This window comes from Cervus canadensis, chromosome 7 (genome assembly GCF_019320065.1).
Source record: "Cervus canadensis isolate Bull #8, Minnesota chromosome 7, ASM1932006v1, whole genome shotgun sequence".
Taxonomy (NCBI): Eukaryota; Metazoa; Chordata; class Mammalia; order Artiodactyla; family Cervidae; genus Cervus; species Cervus canadensis.
In genome coordinates, this window is record NC_057392.1 from 58,890,411 (window position 1) to 58,904,770 (window position 14,360).

At 42.6% G+C, this 14,360-nt stretch overlaps 1 protein-coding gene across 7 annotated transcripts in view; it reads left to right on the forward strand.

Annotated features, from left to right (window-relative positions):
* Positions 1 to 14,360, forward strand: part of ABCC5 (ATP binding cassette subfamily C member 5) — an 80,091-nt gene that overhangs the window by 19,986 nt on the left and 45,745 nt on the right. For 3 of the 7 annotated variants that reach the window (XM_043473574.1, XM_043473576.1, XM_043473575.1), the window contains exons 3-10: positions 537 to 694; positions 1,495 to 1,650; positions 2,283 to 2,430; positions 7,246 to 7,479; positions 7,630 to 7,803; positions 8,591 to 8,738; positions 11,887 to 12,035; positions 12,437 to 12,544. In XM_043473574.1, coding sequence (XP_043329509.1) covers positions 537 to 694; positions 1,495 to 1,650; positions 2,283 to 2,430; positions 7,246 to 7,479; positions 7,630 to 7,803; positions 8,591 to 8,738; positions 11,887 to 12,035; positions 12,437 to 12,544 — 1,275 coding nt within the window. Of the gene's footprint in view, positions 1 to 536; positions 695 to 1,494; positions 1,651 to 2,282; positions 2,431 to 2,460; positions 6,809 to 7,245; positions 7,480 to 7,629; positions 7,804 to 8,590; positions 8,739 to 11,886; positions 12,036 to 12,436; positions 12,545 to 14,360 lie in introns of those variants that run through there. The other 4 variants (XM_043473578.1, XM_043473577.1, XM_043473580.1 and 1 more) reach the window with 4 other exon arrangements.

The window sequence follows — 14,360 nt, forward strand, 5'->3', positions numbered from 1 at the left end:
AGAAAATAGGCAATAGAATTTGCAGTTAGTAGTGAAGTAATTGACTCTCAGTCTATATTGGCAAATGAAAGATAAAACATCTTGGTGATAAAAATATAACTTTTAAGACATACAACACAATGAGTGAATCCTAATATAAACTGTGGATTTCAGTTAGTGATAACGTATTGGTATTGGGCCATCACTTGTGACAAATGTAGTGCACTCATGCAAGATATTAATTATGGAGGAGAAGGAGGTAGGTGAGGAGGTCTACGGGAGCTCTATACTTTCTGCTCTGTTTTTCTGAAAGTGCTAAAAAAAATAATAATAATAAATGAAGTCTATTAGTGTAGAAGTTTTAAGTATCCAGTTGAATGTTCCTTAGTGAGTTTGTATCACACAAGTGAGTGTTTAACCTCCTGACCCTTGGGATTTCCTGGGTGAGATGAATCAGGTTTGCAGTTTGAGCTGTTGTGTCAAGTAGATTTGGTCCTCTCTGATTCTCTCATGTTCATTAACTGTGCTTTGCTTTTTCTCCCTCTCTGTTGAAACAGTTGGATTGCCAGGATGCCTTGGAAACAGCAGCCCGAGCGGAGGGCCTTTCCCTGGACCCCTCCATGCATTCTCAGCTCAGAATCCTGGATGAGGAATATCCCAAGGGAAAGTACCATCATAGCTTAAGTGTTCTGAAGCCCATCCGGACCACTTCCAAGTAAGAGGTTCTGCTAGTTAATGGCTTGTCTGTGAAGCACCGGAAAAATTTGGGCTAAGATTATTTGGGGAAACTTGAGTTTAGTCATCAGTATCAGTTCAGTCGCTCAGTCCTGTCCAACCTTTTGTGACCCCATGGACTGCAGCACGCCAGGCTTCCCTGTCCATCACCAACTCCCAGAGCTTACTTAAACTCATGTCCATCGAGTCAGTGATGCTATCTAACCGTCTCATCATCTGTTGCCCCTTCTCCTCCTACCTTCAGTCTTTCCCAGCCTCAGGATCTTTTCCAGTGAGTCAGTTCTTCGCATCAGGTGGCCACAGTATTGGAGCTTCAGCTTCAGCATCAGTCCTTCTAATGAATATTGAGGATTAATTTCCTTTAGGATTGAGTGGTTGGATCTCCTTGCAGTCCAAGGGACTCTCAAGAGTCTTCTCCAACACCACAGTTCAAAAGCATCAGTTCTTCGGTGCTCAGCTTTCTTTATATTCCAACTCTCATCCATACATGACTACTGGAAAAACCAAAGCTTTGACTAGACGGACCTTTGTTGGCAAAGTAATGTCTCTGCTTTTTAATATGCTATCTAGATTGGTCATAGCTTTTCTTCCAAGGAGCAAGCATCCTTTAATTTCATGGCTGCAGTCACCAACTGCAGTGATTTTGGAACCCCAAAAATAAAATCTCTCACTGTTTCCATTGTCAAGAGTGCTGTATACTAACTAAACAGCATATTTTAAGTGTTGGCTAGCCTCTCCATGTGTGTTAACAATTTTGTGCTTTGGGTTTTCTCTCCTCAGACACCAGCACCCAGTGGACAATGCTGGGCTCTTCTCCTGTATGACTTTTTCTTGGCTTTCTCCTCTGGCTCGCAAAGCCCACAAGAAGGGGGAGCTCTTGATGGAGGATGTGTGGTCTTTGTCCAAGTATGAGTCTTCCGAGGTGAACTGCAGAAGGTAGGCGTCTCTGGTCCACCCTCGCCTCCCACAGACTGGATATGTAGGGCCTGAGCTAGGAGTGTGGGTCTGGCAGTTCCAAGTTCAGAACTCTGAGTCCTTTTAGGATTTGAGCCGTGCTATAGAGGGGGGGTAGCCTGGGGGTGACTTTCTCTTTGCTCTTCTGCTTTATCTCCTATTTTACCTTGAATCCTGTTTTAACTACGGGCTTTCTCTCTCTCTCTCAGCCCCGCTTCTCTTCCTGAGTCTGCAGGGAGATTATGTTGCTGCCTTGTGACAGAGTACATTTTTGTGGTAGCCGATTGTCATGATTAAAATCTAGTTTACAACTTTACACTTTACCAGAGGATCCTTCAGCAAGGGTTGGGGACCCTTGAGAAAGACAGATTCTATTCAGGGATAATTTTTGTGGGTGGAAGGAAAGACTTTGGTTCTCATCATTTTCTGAATCCTGAGAGGCTGCCTATACAGGGTAAATATGTGGTTATCAGGAAGGGTCTTTTTTGCCCAGAAGGTGAAGACTCTGTACATAACTTTAAAGGAGAGACTAGTGTGAGTGATGGCAGCAGGGAGGCTGGGTTGTGCGTATTCCCTGGGAAGATGTGTAACGGAGGACATGTGCCCTTGTTAAGACTAGAGAGACTGTGGCAAGAAGAGCTGAATGAAGTTGGGCCCGACGCTGCTTCCCTCCGGAGGGTTGTGTGGACCTTCTGCCGCACCAGGCTCATCCTCTCCATCGTGTGCCTGATGATCACGCAGCTGGCGGGCTTCAGTGGACCAGTAAGTCCTAACCATCCTTTCTGACAGTCTCCAGGGGCCCGGCCATGGCCAGCTCTAACATTCTTATTCTGTTTCAGGGATTGTGCTCACCTTTGGGCTAGTTAGCAACCTTAGAGATGCCTCCAGGTCTGTTGCCAGGGAATGACTGATATTGGGTGAATAGTGGTTTGTGACAACTGGAAGGATGAGGGGGCCGTGTTACCACAGAAGAAGTGGAACTGGCTTGCTTCCCTGGGGTGGGGGTGAAGCTGAGTGATTCCATTTCTGCACAGGACCATGCTGCCGTGCTGCGTGTTGACATGAAACAACAGTCCTGGTTTGGGCAGTGTGTCTTGCTGTGCTGTGAGTGGCGTTGTGTGGTGTAGGCTGTTGAGTTGGTGCTGGTGACACAGCGAAGATCTGGGGGCAGAGTTGTCACATGTTTGCCAGTTCTTTGGCAAAGGAGCCCTCAAGAAGCTGGAGGACTGTTGAGATTTTTAGAGTCTAACCTGAAGTCCATTTTCAGTTTTGGTTTATAGTGTAAACTGTGTGGCAGGTGTCGGGGTGGCAGCCCTGGTTTTCCTAGTGTTGCTGAAGCAGAGTAGGGGAGAAGAGTGACCATCACACTGTTTTCTGGACACCTGTTTCTTACACCCACTGTACTGCCCTTACACTTGAGACTTTGATTAAATCTATTTTCTACATATTTGCCTTGAGGCATCGGAGCAGTAGTACTCCTTATTCTGTGCATTTTCCGTGTGTGGGTAAGCTGGAGGTTCATGGTTTTGGTAAGTATGGGCCTAAGATGCATGGTAATTAGGTAAAACTAATTTGCAGTTTTTCTGTTATGTTCTTTTTTTGTTGTTGTTTGTTCATTTGTTTTTGTTTTTAATGTTTGATGCCTTTAAAAAGTTTTTGATCTCTTTTCTGAAGCAGAGAACACTCCTTTTCTGGTATTGGGTTTCTTATTAATTGACCTTAAACTAACACACTTTGGTATAAGTTTTTAAGTAAGAGGGACCATGTAACTGAATATCATGTCACTGACCAAAATGGCAAACGTTTTCATAGGACCAGCTTCCCCCAAGAAGAGCTTCTGTCATTGTTTCACTACAGGGCTGGTGGCTGCTCTGATCTTTCGAAGAATTCTTTCAGCTGGGTAGCACGGTATACAGGCTTCCTTGATTCTGTTTGGTCAATGCTAGAATTTCATTGGCTCTCCCACCTCCCCCCCAAAATTCCATATTGTTGGGATTTTAATTTTTCACTTGGGATAAAAAGTTACTTACGCTTGTTCAGCTTGGTGGCCTTACAGTCACTCCCTTGAGCACCTGCGTATTCTTTCACCTTCTTTTAAGGCACCGTGCACTGGATTACTAATCTCTAGTAAAGCGTCCTCAATGCCAGGGAGAGCTGAGAGCCTTCCTTTAATAGGAAAACAGCAGCACGCTTTTCCTTTTCTTCACTCTCTTTAAGAAGAGCCCCTTAAGGCCTGTGTTATTTCAGGAGACTTTTCCCCTGGAATGATCAAGAAAGCAGTGGTTCCATCCACAGTCTCTCATTGACAAAAAAGATTTCAGATTGTAAGCAGTGGAAACTTCTGTTTTTCAGAGCTCCAGTTCTAACAAATTTCTTTTTAATTGGAAATTGAAGAATTGGGTTTGAGATTACTATTAGCAGTGAGCATACCTTCCATCTGTGGATTTAAATCCTCTGGAAGAATATCCATTTTAGATTTTTTGCACATTTTCTAATATGGCAGGACTTTCAAACTGTCTTCATCTGTTCTTACAGAAATCTATGTAAGAACTGAGTCCCCAGATACCCTATATATATATATATATTTTTTTTTTTAATCTCCCCTCCAGCCTCACTAAACCTTGGTAGCCATATGCAGAGCTAATGAAACACAATCAAGTGACTGTGTGTTGTTTCATTTTTTTAACTGCTGACTGGCCAGGGCTGGACAATAATGATCAAGAGGGGTTTCAGTCACACCAGTGGACCAGCACTCTGCACATGGCGTCTAAGGGTCACCATAGTGTTAATGGAGAACCAAAATCTATAAGGGTATGATCCTGACCTCCGATGAGCGGCCAAATTGCTAAACTTGCAGAGATGATTTGTGGCCTTCTTGGATTAAAACAGTTTTAAAAGACCAGGCCTGACTTATGATTTGTATGTAAAGAATTAGCATCCGCCCTGTAGATCTGCAAGAGACGGCTTCCTCCTGCAGTGCAATCTCTTGGTGAATGCTAACTCTGCTCACGGGCCTTTGCGGGAAAGGACAGTGAAAAGCCTCTAGAGAGGTAAGTTTCCCGCCCTTCCAGCCTCTCTCCAGCTGCAGCTTGCTTGGTGCTGTCAGGATCTGGATTTGGGGGGAGTGTCTCTGTAGTGGAACCAGTGACAGAAGCTGTTCTTTAGAATTTTCAGGATGGCTGTATTCTGCGGTCAGAATGAGAGAGTCAAGCTGGGCAGAATCTCTCGCCAAGAGTTCAGGTAAGGTAATGTTTATTCACTGGGAATGGACAGCCAGATAGCTATGCTGACAATCTCGAGTTTTCTCCCAGTTTGTTTAAATTTAAATGATAAATTTGTAAGCTTTTAAGATGAAATTTTGGTTGGTTTTTTCATGAGAACCTTTTTATTTCCTTTGTTCCATACAAAATGGTTTGAAATGTAATTGTTTTTTAAAAACGCTGTGTGTGTTGAAAGTTCTTTAATCTGCTGTTTCCTCTTTTCCCTCCCCTTTGAAAGTTTTATATAGTGTAAGCATTCATTTTGTCTTTTACCTTCCCCCTTCTCCTCCCCTCTGGGAGGTCCTAATGCTATTGCCTGGTGCTGAAAAGCGGCACAATAAAGGTTTGGGAAGGAAGGAACCCCAAACTACAACCTGCTGTCCTTTCACGCCTTCCTTTGGAGACGGCTCCGTCAGTGCCGAGGTGTGTGAGAAAATGCTTTACCGCACCGCCATCTTACTGAGTTGCTTCACGTGAGGAAAATGGGGTTCTGACCCTGCCACTCAGTGACTCAGTTCCACATTTTGGATTGCATACTGGAAAAAGAAGCCAACCTTCTTGCTAGTAAACCAGCAACCCAGCTGTGTGCAGTGGTGACCCAAGCAGTGGATATAAAACCTAAAAATTCAAGGGAGGGGAGAGATGGGATACACAGTTCTTGGCATCTGAAATCTCCTATTTACTTGATCAGGTTGTTTACTGAGACTTGATGGAAATCTGATTGGTGGGGATCTCTTAGGATCTAGTCAACATCTGGTTTCCTCTTAGAAAAAAAAACAAGAAATACCGATTCACCCAGAGAGAGTCTGGGTTCTGGAATTCAGCATTAGCTGCTTCAGGACGATTGCGTCTGGCCTCCATTTTGGTCTGTCAGTCAAGCGCTGGTTTCCAGCGTCAGTACCCTTTAAAGGCTATAAGGATTGGGGTAGATGGTGGATGGGTTTCTCCTTAATTTTGTTTTCTTCCTTTAGGGAGGGGGATTGGTTTGGCTTTCTTTTTGCTGTGGTTTGTTTTGTTTCATTTTTGGCAAGATCGACTTTAGCTGTAAGGACTCGAAAAGACTCTGAAGGATGCCACCCGTTTTTCCTTGAGGCCTAGATTTTTGTATTCCGTCCTGAGCAGAGGTCACTCCTCACAGCCTAGTGACCCAATACGTCAGTGATTTTAAGCAAGAGTCCCCTTTGGGGAGTTTTCAGTTTTGTTTTGTTTTTTAACTCTCTTTCCTTAGCATCGAGGTCTTTATTCCTGGAGAATCTCCTCTATTGCAGACTCACTGCAACTTCAGGAGCCCTAACCGATTAAGTGCTGTCAGCTTGATGCGCTCCTCCGGACTCTGGAAACAGATCTCGGTTCAATGCTGTATTTCCACTGTGTGTAGTTAAAAAACAACAGTCGCGGCCAGACGACCTGTTGGCTGGCTAGCCCTGTATAACTCAACTCTGTATGTTCCCATGTATGTTACCGCAATGCTCCTCCTGTTGTACAGTGTCTGTGAGATGCTCTTTGAAGATGGTACTTTTTTTTTTCATTTTCAATAAAAGTACATGACCTCCCACTTCCTGGTATTTAATCCTGTTGCTGAATGTGCCTTGTGTGAGTGTGTGCTCCGGCGTTGCAGGACCTCAGAGCTGGAGGTGGCACTCGGTGGTTCTGGGGGCTGCTGCCTTCCCTCCCTGCAGGTGGTGTTAGACATGTGCTACCTGAGGTAACATGTTTTTGTTTTTGGGAGGGAGTGGGGCATGGGGGAGGGCCTGTGGGAGGGGCTCTGGATTGTGGCTAGTCTGCTTTATTTGCTCTCTTCTGTACTATTAAACTGCTGATGTTTATTTTCAGGAATGTTTTGCAAATGCACTTCTCACTCTTCCCCAGTCCAACTGTAGGTACACTGTTCCTTTTTATCAAATAAGCACGTTTGAAACGATCCAAAAAAAAGAAAGGTCTTAATTTCATGTAAAGAAATGTATCATTGTGTGAAGATACTGGAATAAGGTCAACTATATACTTTTTAATGACCAGTGTGTTGAGAATGAATTTCAGCTCATGGACAGGTTTATGTTACATTAGAAAGAGTATCAGTTTTGATGGTATCCTAAAGGAAGAAAAGTTTCAAATTAGACCTGCCTCCTGCAAAATGCCCTGCATAAATTGCCGAGGGTGGGCTGTCAGTAGTAATTGGTCCTTCAAGAAGGTCTTTCTCTGCTTAGGCACTTGTCACTGTACAGTGAAGATGCCTTCTCTTTCTAACTTAACATAAAACTGTGCTGTGGTGTGTGGGTGCGGTGGAGATGCTGACGGCGGTGTGTGTTTCTCCCTGTAGGCCTTCGTGGTGAAACACCTCCTGGAGTACACCCAGGACACAGAGTCTAACCTCCAGTACAGCTTGCTGCTAGTCCTGGGCCTCCTCCTGACAGAAACCGTGCGTTCTTGGTCACTTGCACTGACATGGGCATTGAATTACCGAACTGGGGTACGCTTGCGGGGAGCCATCCTAACCATGGCGTTTAAGAAGATCCTTAAGCTGAAGAACATTAAGGAGAAGTCTGTGGGTGAGGTGAGTGAGGGGTGGTGGCTTCAGGGCAGAGAGAGAGCTCGCAGCCTGGGCTTTTACCTTCCCTTGAGTCCCTGCTCTGTCCTTTACCTTCCTGCTGAGCCAGCATCTGTGTCCTTGCAGTGTCCACTCACTGCTGTTTGTATCTCGTAGCTCATCAACCTGTGCTCAAACGACGGACAGAGGATGTTCGAGGCAGCTGCTGTTGGCAGCTTGCTGGCTGGAGGACCTGTTATTGCCATCTTGGGCATGGTTTATAATGTAATTATTCTGGGACCAACAGGCTTCCTGGGATCAGCTGTTTTTATCCTCTTTTATCCTGCAATGGTGAGTAAGCCTTTTTACTGTATTTTGGCAGCTTCTCCTCAGATGAATTACTTCTTTTGGGCTTTATATAGTTGACACCACTGAGGTATCACATCTTTGATTGGAAAGTTCCTTTAAGCAGGTACCTGGTTTGGAAATGTCTGGAAAGAGTTAAACAGTGTACACTCCATACAGGCAGAATTTTTACTTCAGAGGAAGTCAGACATTATTAGAATAAAGGCAGTAGCTCCTACCTGAGATTTAAAAAGAGAGTGTGAGTGAGGAGAAGGTCAGCAGGTGAACTCTGCCCCCAGGTAACACAGGAATAGTTGAGTCACTCCATTTCAAGCTGATGCTAACTGATATAGCTCTCCTGCTTTCTTTTGGTTTCATTGATAGCCGTGATTGCTCTGAGAGCAAATATTTGCCTTAACTTTCTTCCAAAGGGATGAGTCAAGTACTATTAACATTTAAGAGACCATTTTTATTAAAACGCAGTACAGGGACTCCCCTGGTGACCCAGTGGCTAAGACTCTGTGCTCCCAGTGCAGGGGGCCTAGGTTCAATTCCTGGCTCGGGAACTTGATCCCACATACCACAACTAAGGATTCCACATGCCACAAGTAAGACTCAGTGCAGCCAAATAAGTAAATAAACAGTAAAAATATTAAGTTTTTTTAAAAAGGCAGTGTAACTACAGGATGCTCACTTTTATAATAATCTTAAGTGGGTTTACTTCCCAGAAAGAGTAGACAGTTCTTAATTCTGAATAAGCTCTGATTTGGCATACCATTGCTTTTCCTTTCAGATGTTTGTATCACGGATCACTGCGTATTTCAGGAGAAAATGTGTGACCATCACGGATGACCGTGTCCAGAAGATGAATGAAGTCCTCACCTACATTAAATTTATTAAAATGTATGCCTGGGTCAAAGCATTCTCTCAGAGTGTACAAAGTGAGTTTAAAGACTTGATATATGTATATTGGCTTCTTTGCTTTCTGAGCACATTAGCTACTGGGAATTCTAATGTCATAGGATCAAAGTATCGTATGTTCTTAAAATATCCTATGAGCGTTATGTTGATAGGGATCTTAGAGACTGGCACTCATGATCTCGCCTCATAAATGAGGAAACTGAGACCTGACTTGTCCCAAGACAACTCATCTGGTTATGAATTTTTGATTCAGTTTCAAAGCCCCCTATCTATACTGTCACTCGGCCTGTGATTTTCTGGTCTGGACATGAGGCCGTCACAGAAAACAATAGCAAGTGTCTGCTGAGAGCTCCACTTCTACCCACCGCCCCCCTACCCTGGGAATGTGTGCAATACGAGTAGGCAGGTGTAAGAACCTGGGGGTGGCGCTGGGAGAGGAGCTGGGCCGGGCTTCAGGAGAGCTGGACTCTGGGCCTCACTCTTCCACTCACTCACAGTAGTTTTTAAGTTTGGTTTCTTTTCAAATAATTGATTTGTGTTGAGTCACAAGGTTTTCAGTGCCTGACCCTACCCTGATCCATAAATTCAGTGCAGACATAAGCATGTTGTATGTAAATGCCACAAAGTGTGGAGCAATAAGTAACACCTTAGCTGGGCATTCCTAAAGATCTTAACAAAAGTTGAAATCTTGGGCCTTAAAAAGTGAAATTTAAGAAAAAATATATTTAAAGGCACTTTAGAGTTCAAATGAGAAGACATAGTTACAGTTAAACTTAATTTAAATATAATAGAAATGCCTGTTTGTCAACCATAATCTCATGGTGAGCTAACCTGAATATGTTCCAATTAAAAAGCTGGTGCAATTTTGGGTTGAATAGAAGAAATACAGCATTCAGATTAAGGAAACTGTTTAAAGTGCTTGATTTGTTGAGTGAACCTTCAGGGACACTCCATAAACTTTAATTATGAGTGGTCATCAGAAGGAAGTGACCACTCAGAAGTTCCAGCAATGGATCGGGCCCCTTCTTTAGTGAGTTTGTTGGCAATAGAATGTAACAATTGGATGCTAACAGGATGTCTGCCAAGCCTGTTGTTGGCAGGGTCACCACTGATGGTCCCTTCTGGCTCTCAAATTCTGATTTTCTCAGTTTTCTAATCTTCTTTCTGAGATTCCACTCATCCTTCAGCTCCTGACTTTGGTATCTTTACCTGTGTGTATTAGCTTGAAAAGAGCATTCTTGCTCATTACAGACTTGGGTAAGTTATGTGATCAATGTTAAAGCAATGAAATGAAATCTTTAAAAGTATGGCTTGAGAGCTGGCTCTTAATGCATTTCTCAGTGTTTGGGACAGTGGTAGTACTTTTAAGGTCAGTGTGTAGCCTCTCAGAAGAATTGCTTTTGTGTTTGAAAATGTTTTGAAAATACTTCACTGCTTTATTGTCATACTTCCTACTATGTGGTCTTTTGTACTCCATGGTTCAGTTCAGTTCAGTCGCTCAGTCGTGTCCAACTCTTTGTGACCCCATGAACCGCAGCACGCCAGGCCTCCCTGTCCATCACCAGCTCCCAGAGTCAACCCAAACCCATGTCCATCGAGTTTATGATGCCATCCAACCATCTCATCCTCTGTCGTCCCCTTCTCCTCCTGTGCTCAATCTTTCCCAGTATCAGGGTCTTTTCCAGTGAATCAGCTCTTCGCATCAGGTGGCCAAAGTATTGGAGTTTCCGCTTCAACATCAGTCCTTCCAATGAACACTCAGGACTGATCTCCTTTAGGATGGACTGGTTGGATCTCCTTGCAGTCCAAGGGACTCTCAAGAGTCTTCTCCAACACCGTAGTTCAAAAGCATCAATTCTTCGGCACTCAGCCCTCTTTATAGTCCAACTCTCACATCCATACATGACCACTGGAAAAACCATAGCCTTAACCAGATGGACCTTTGTTGGCAAAGTAATGTCTCTGCTTTTTAATATGCTGTCTAGGTTGGTCATAACTTTCCTTCCAAAGAGTAAGCGTCTTTTAATTTCATGGCTGCAATCACCATCTGCAGTGATTTTGGAGCCCAGAAAAATAAAGTCAGCCACTGTTTCCACTGTTTCCCCATCTATCTGCCATGAAGTGACGGGACCAGATGCCGTGATCTTAGTTTTCTGAATGTTGAGCTTTAAGCCAACTTTTTCACTCTCCTCTTTCACTTTCATCAAGAGGCTCTTTAGTTCTTCTTCACTTTCTGCCATAAGGGTGGTGCCATCTGCATATCTGAGTTTATTGATATTTCTCCCGGCAATCTTGATTCCAGCTTGTGCTTCCTCCAGCCCAGCGTGTCTCATGATGTACTCTGCATATGTTAAATAAGCAGGGTGACAATATACAGCCTTGACATACTCCTTTTCCTATTTGGAACCAGTCGGTTGTTCCATGTCCAGTTCTAACTGTTGTTTCCTGACCTGCATACAGGTTTCTCAAGAGGCAGGTCAGGTGGTCTGGTATTCCCATCTCTTTCAGAATTTTCCACAGTTTATTGTGATCCACACAGTCAAAGGCTTTGGCATAGTTACTCTGTTAATAAGGTTGTTAGTTTTGTAGATATTTAAGAAAAATCATTCTGCTTACAAAAATTGTATTTTATCTCATTCATCTTCTTTCAGTCATCCTTACTGCTTTTTTTGTGTGAAAGCCTCTTTCCTAACCCCAATATACAGTAGGCACCCTAGTAAATCTTAGTTCCTTTTTAATTCTCCATTATTGTTGTATAGTCTTTCCTATAAGTACTTAAGCTAGAAATAATCAACAACTAGGTAAGCAAACAAAACTGCCAATAACAGACATGATTAATGTGTTCATTCCTTTTAAACATAAGAAATTTGCAAAAAGAATCAGACTAAGGCAGAAAATGATTATTGTACTGAGAAGTAATGATTTTTCTGTTAGATTCTTTCCTATGACTTGATCCATTTCAAACCTCAGGCTTGCATACCAGCTTTCATGATCAAATTATAATTGATGGTCATATTGACCTAGTTTTTTGCATCATAAATGTTACAGGGTCGTTTTAAAACCCATGGTGGCCAAAGACCTACCAAGTAATGTTTGGTGACAGATAAGCAGTATCCCATAGTTTCTTTCGACTTGCTTTTTAGAAACTGGCTTGCTTTTTTTCCTTAGAAATCCGAGAGGATGAACGTCGGATGTTGGAAAAAGCTGGGTACTTTCAGAGCATCACTGTCGGCGTGGCTCCTATTGTGATGGTGATCGCCAGCGTGGTGACCTTTTCTGTTCACATGACCCTTGGCTTTGATCTAACAGCAGCACAGGTCTGTAAGCTTGGAGACATTTTAGAAACACCACATGTAGAGATGCTCTGGTCCTCTTATTGCTAGATTTGGATTTTTCACTCATGCAGTTAATCCAAGTGGAAGAATGGAGATTTAGCCCCAGTGCACAGATAGTGCACGACTTGTTTTTAGTCAACTCAGCTTTGGGTTTAATTCTGAAATACAGATCATCAATTGATTTAGATTCACTGAGAATTTTAACTGGAGGTCTCATAAAATTTCTATCTTTAAAAAAATATATTGGAAATATATCTGACTCATACCAACATTTGTCAGTCAAGCTGTAGCCCTCTTTAAACCTGAGGGGAAATTGATGATGTTGTGTTACTTTAGCCACAGAGCCTCATCAGGCTCAATTTCTCCTCTTTTCCTATTTTCAGGCTTTCACAGTAGTAACTGTCTTCAATTCCATGACTTTTGCTTTGAAAGTTACACCGTTTTCAGTAAAGTCCCTCTCAGAAGCATCTGTGGCTGTTGACAGATTTAAGGTAAGTGGCTCCCTTCGCCCCTCCATGTCAGGAGCTGTCCATTACAAAACTAACTGCTGCCTTTATTCCAGTGGGCCACATGGGCTGGCCACACTTAATGTTTTTCACCTTTAGCCTTTTGGCAAGTTGGTAAGAAAGAAGTCAGTGAAAAACTCAGAGGGCCAGTCCATAGAAATACAACTTTTTACCTTTTATAGACAGCCTATGTAGTAATCGGCTCCCAAAATTTCAGTGTTCCCCTTCAGAGCTAGTCCCTTTTGCCTGGACTTAACATGGATATTTGTTATAATTTACTGGGCCTTTAAGTGATTCAAACCTAGGCAATTAGAATGATCAGGAGACTGTCAGCTTTTTCTCACCTTGATCTCCATCTACCTTTACCAAAATGCTGCTGGTCATAAACTCTTTTTAATTCTTTTTTCTGTCCTGTATGTTGGTCATTCATGGTACAGGAAACGCAATGACATGGGTATAGCATAAAGCTAGACCATACTGAGAAGTGAAGTAAGGATTTTTTTTTCCTTGCAAGGGATTAGTTGATCATGCTTTGGCTGTGTTCTTTGTGCTTTCAGAATAACACAAATACATGATACAAGAAGTAGATATATTTGGGAGGGTGGAGGGAGGTAGATATTTGGAAGTGGTTAATAATTAAAAGAACGAAAACAAAAAGAAACAGCACCTGTGTGGCTGGACTCCCGGCTGTTGGCAAAGTGGCTGTTGACAAAGCCACTGCTGAGAGTAGCTTTGCTAATTCTTCTTGGTTGCTGAGAGCAATACAGAAGTAAGGTTCTCAGCCTTGTTGGTCAAGAAAGGTAGTCCTCAAGAATGTGCCCCCCAGGCCCAACCGTCCATCACCCCAATGTGGTTGCTAGAAGGCCAAATTCCAGAGCCACATGAAAAGAAATGACTTAATCGTAATCAGAGCTTTATTTTGCAGAACCCACAATATCTAGCTTTGACGAAGGCAGTTTTTTTTTTAATTGAAAAAATCTTAATTGGATTTATTCAGTGATTCATGAATTGGGCAGCATGCAATCTAGTAAAGAGAAAGAGCTCTGAGGAGCTATACAGAATGAAAAGGTTTACAGGCAGAAGGGACCAGGAACAAGGATGTTATCCTAGGCAGAAAACTGCATTGGTTATTGCAAGGTTACTTTTCTTTAGGGGATAATAGGGGTCTCTCAGGCAGGTTTCCTAGCTAGTGCTGATCAGGTGATTCCTGATTGACTGGTTTAATATTCCATTCCTGGAAGAGCTGAAACTGTAGTTAAGTCCTAGTTTGGGGCTTAACATAAGTGACTCTATTTGAGGCCTGTTGTTTTTAACAGCCCATAGGAAGCAGACCAGAATTGATCCTAAATGGATCAATTTCTTCCTAAAACAAAAACACAGCATTTTTTATAGGATTCAAAACCAGGACCTAGAGTCTCATAATGTAATACTCAAAATACCCAGGATACAATCCAAAATTTCTCTATATACAAAGAACCAAGAAAGTTGAAAACACCGAGATGACCCAAATGTTGCAATTATCAGAAAAAGACCTTAGAAATGAAAAGATAGTCTCAGCAGGGAAATAGAAGAGCTAGAAACTAACCAAATAAAAACTTTTACACTAAGAAAATATATTAACCAAGATTTGAAAATATATTGAATGGCCTTAACTTAAAGATAAATCAGTTGAAATGATCTGTAATAATCAGAGTGTTAACCTCTAAGGCAGATGTTTTTGACTATTAATTAGTCCCCTGTTTGTTTCTCAGTCTTCATTAGTGAATGGATTTGGTGACATTTTGGATGAAGGGATGGGAAT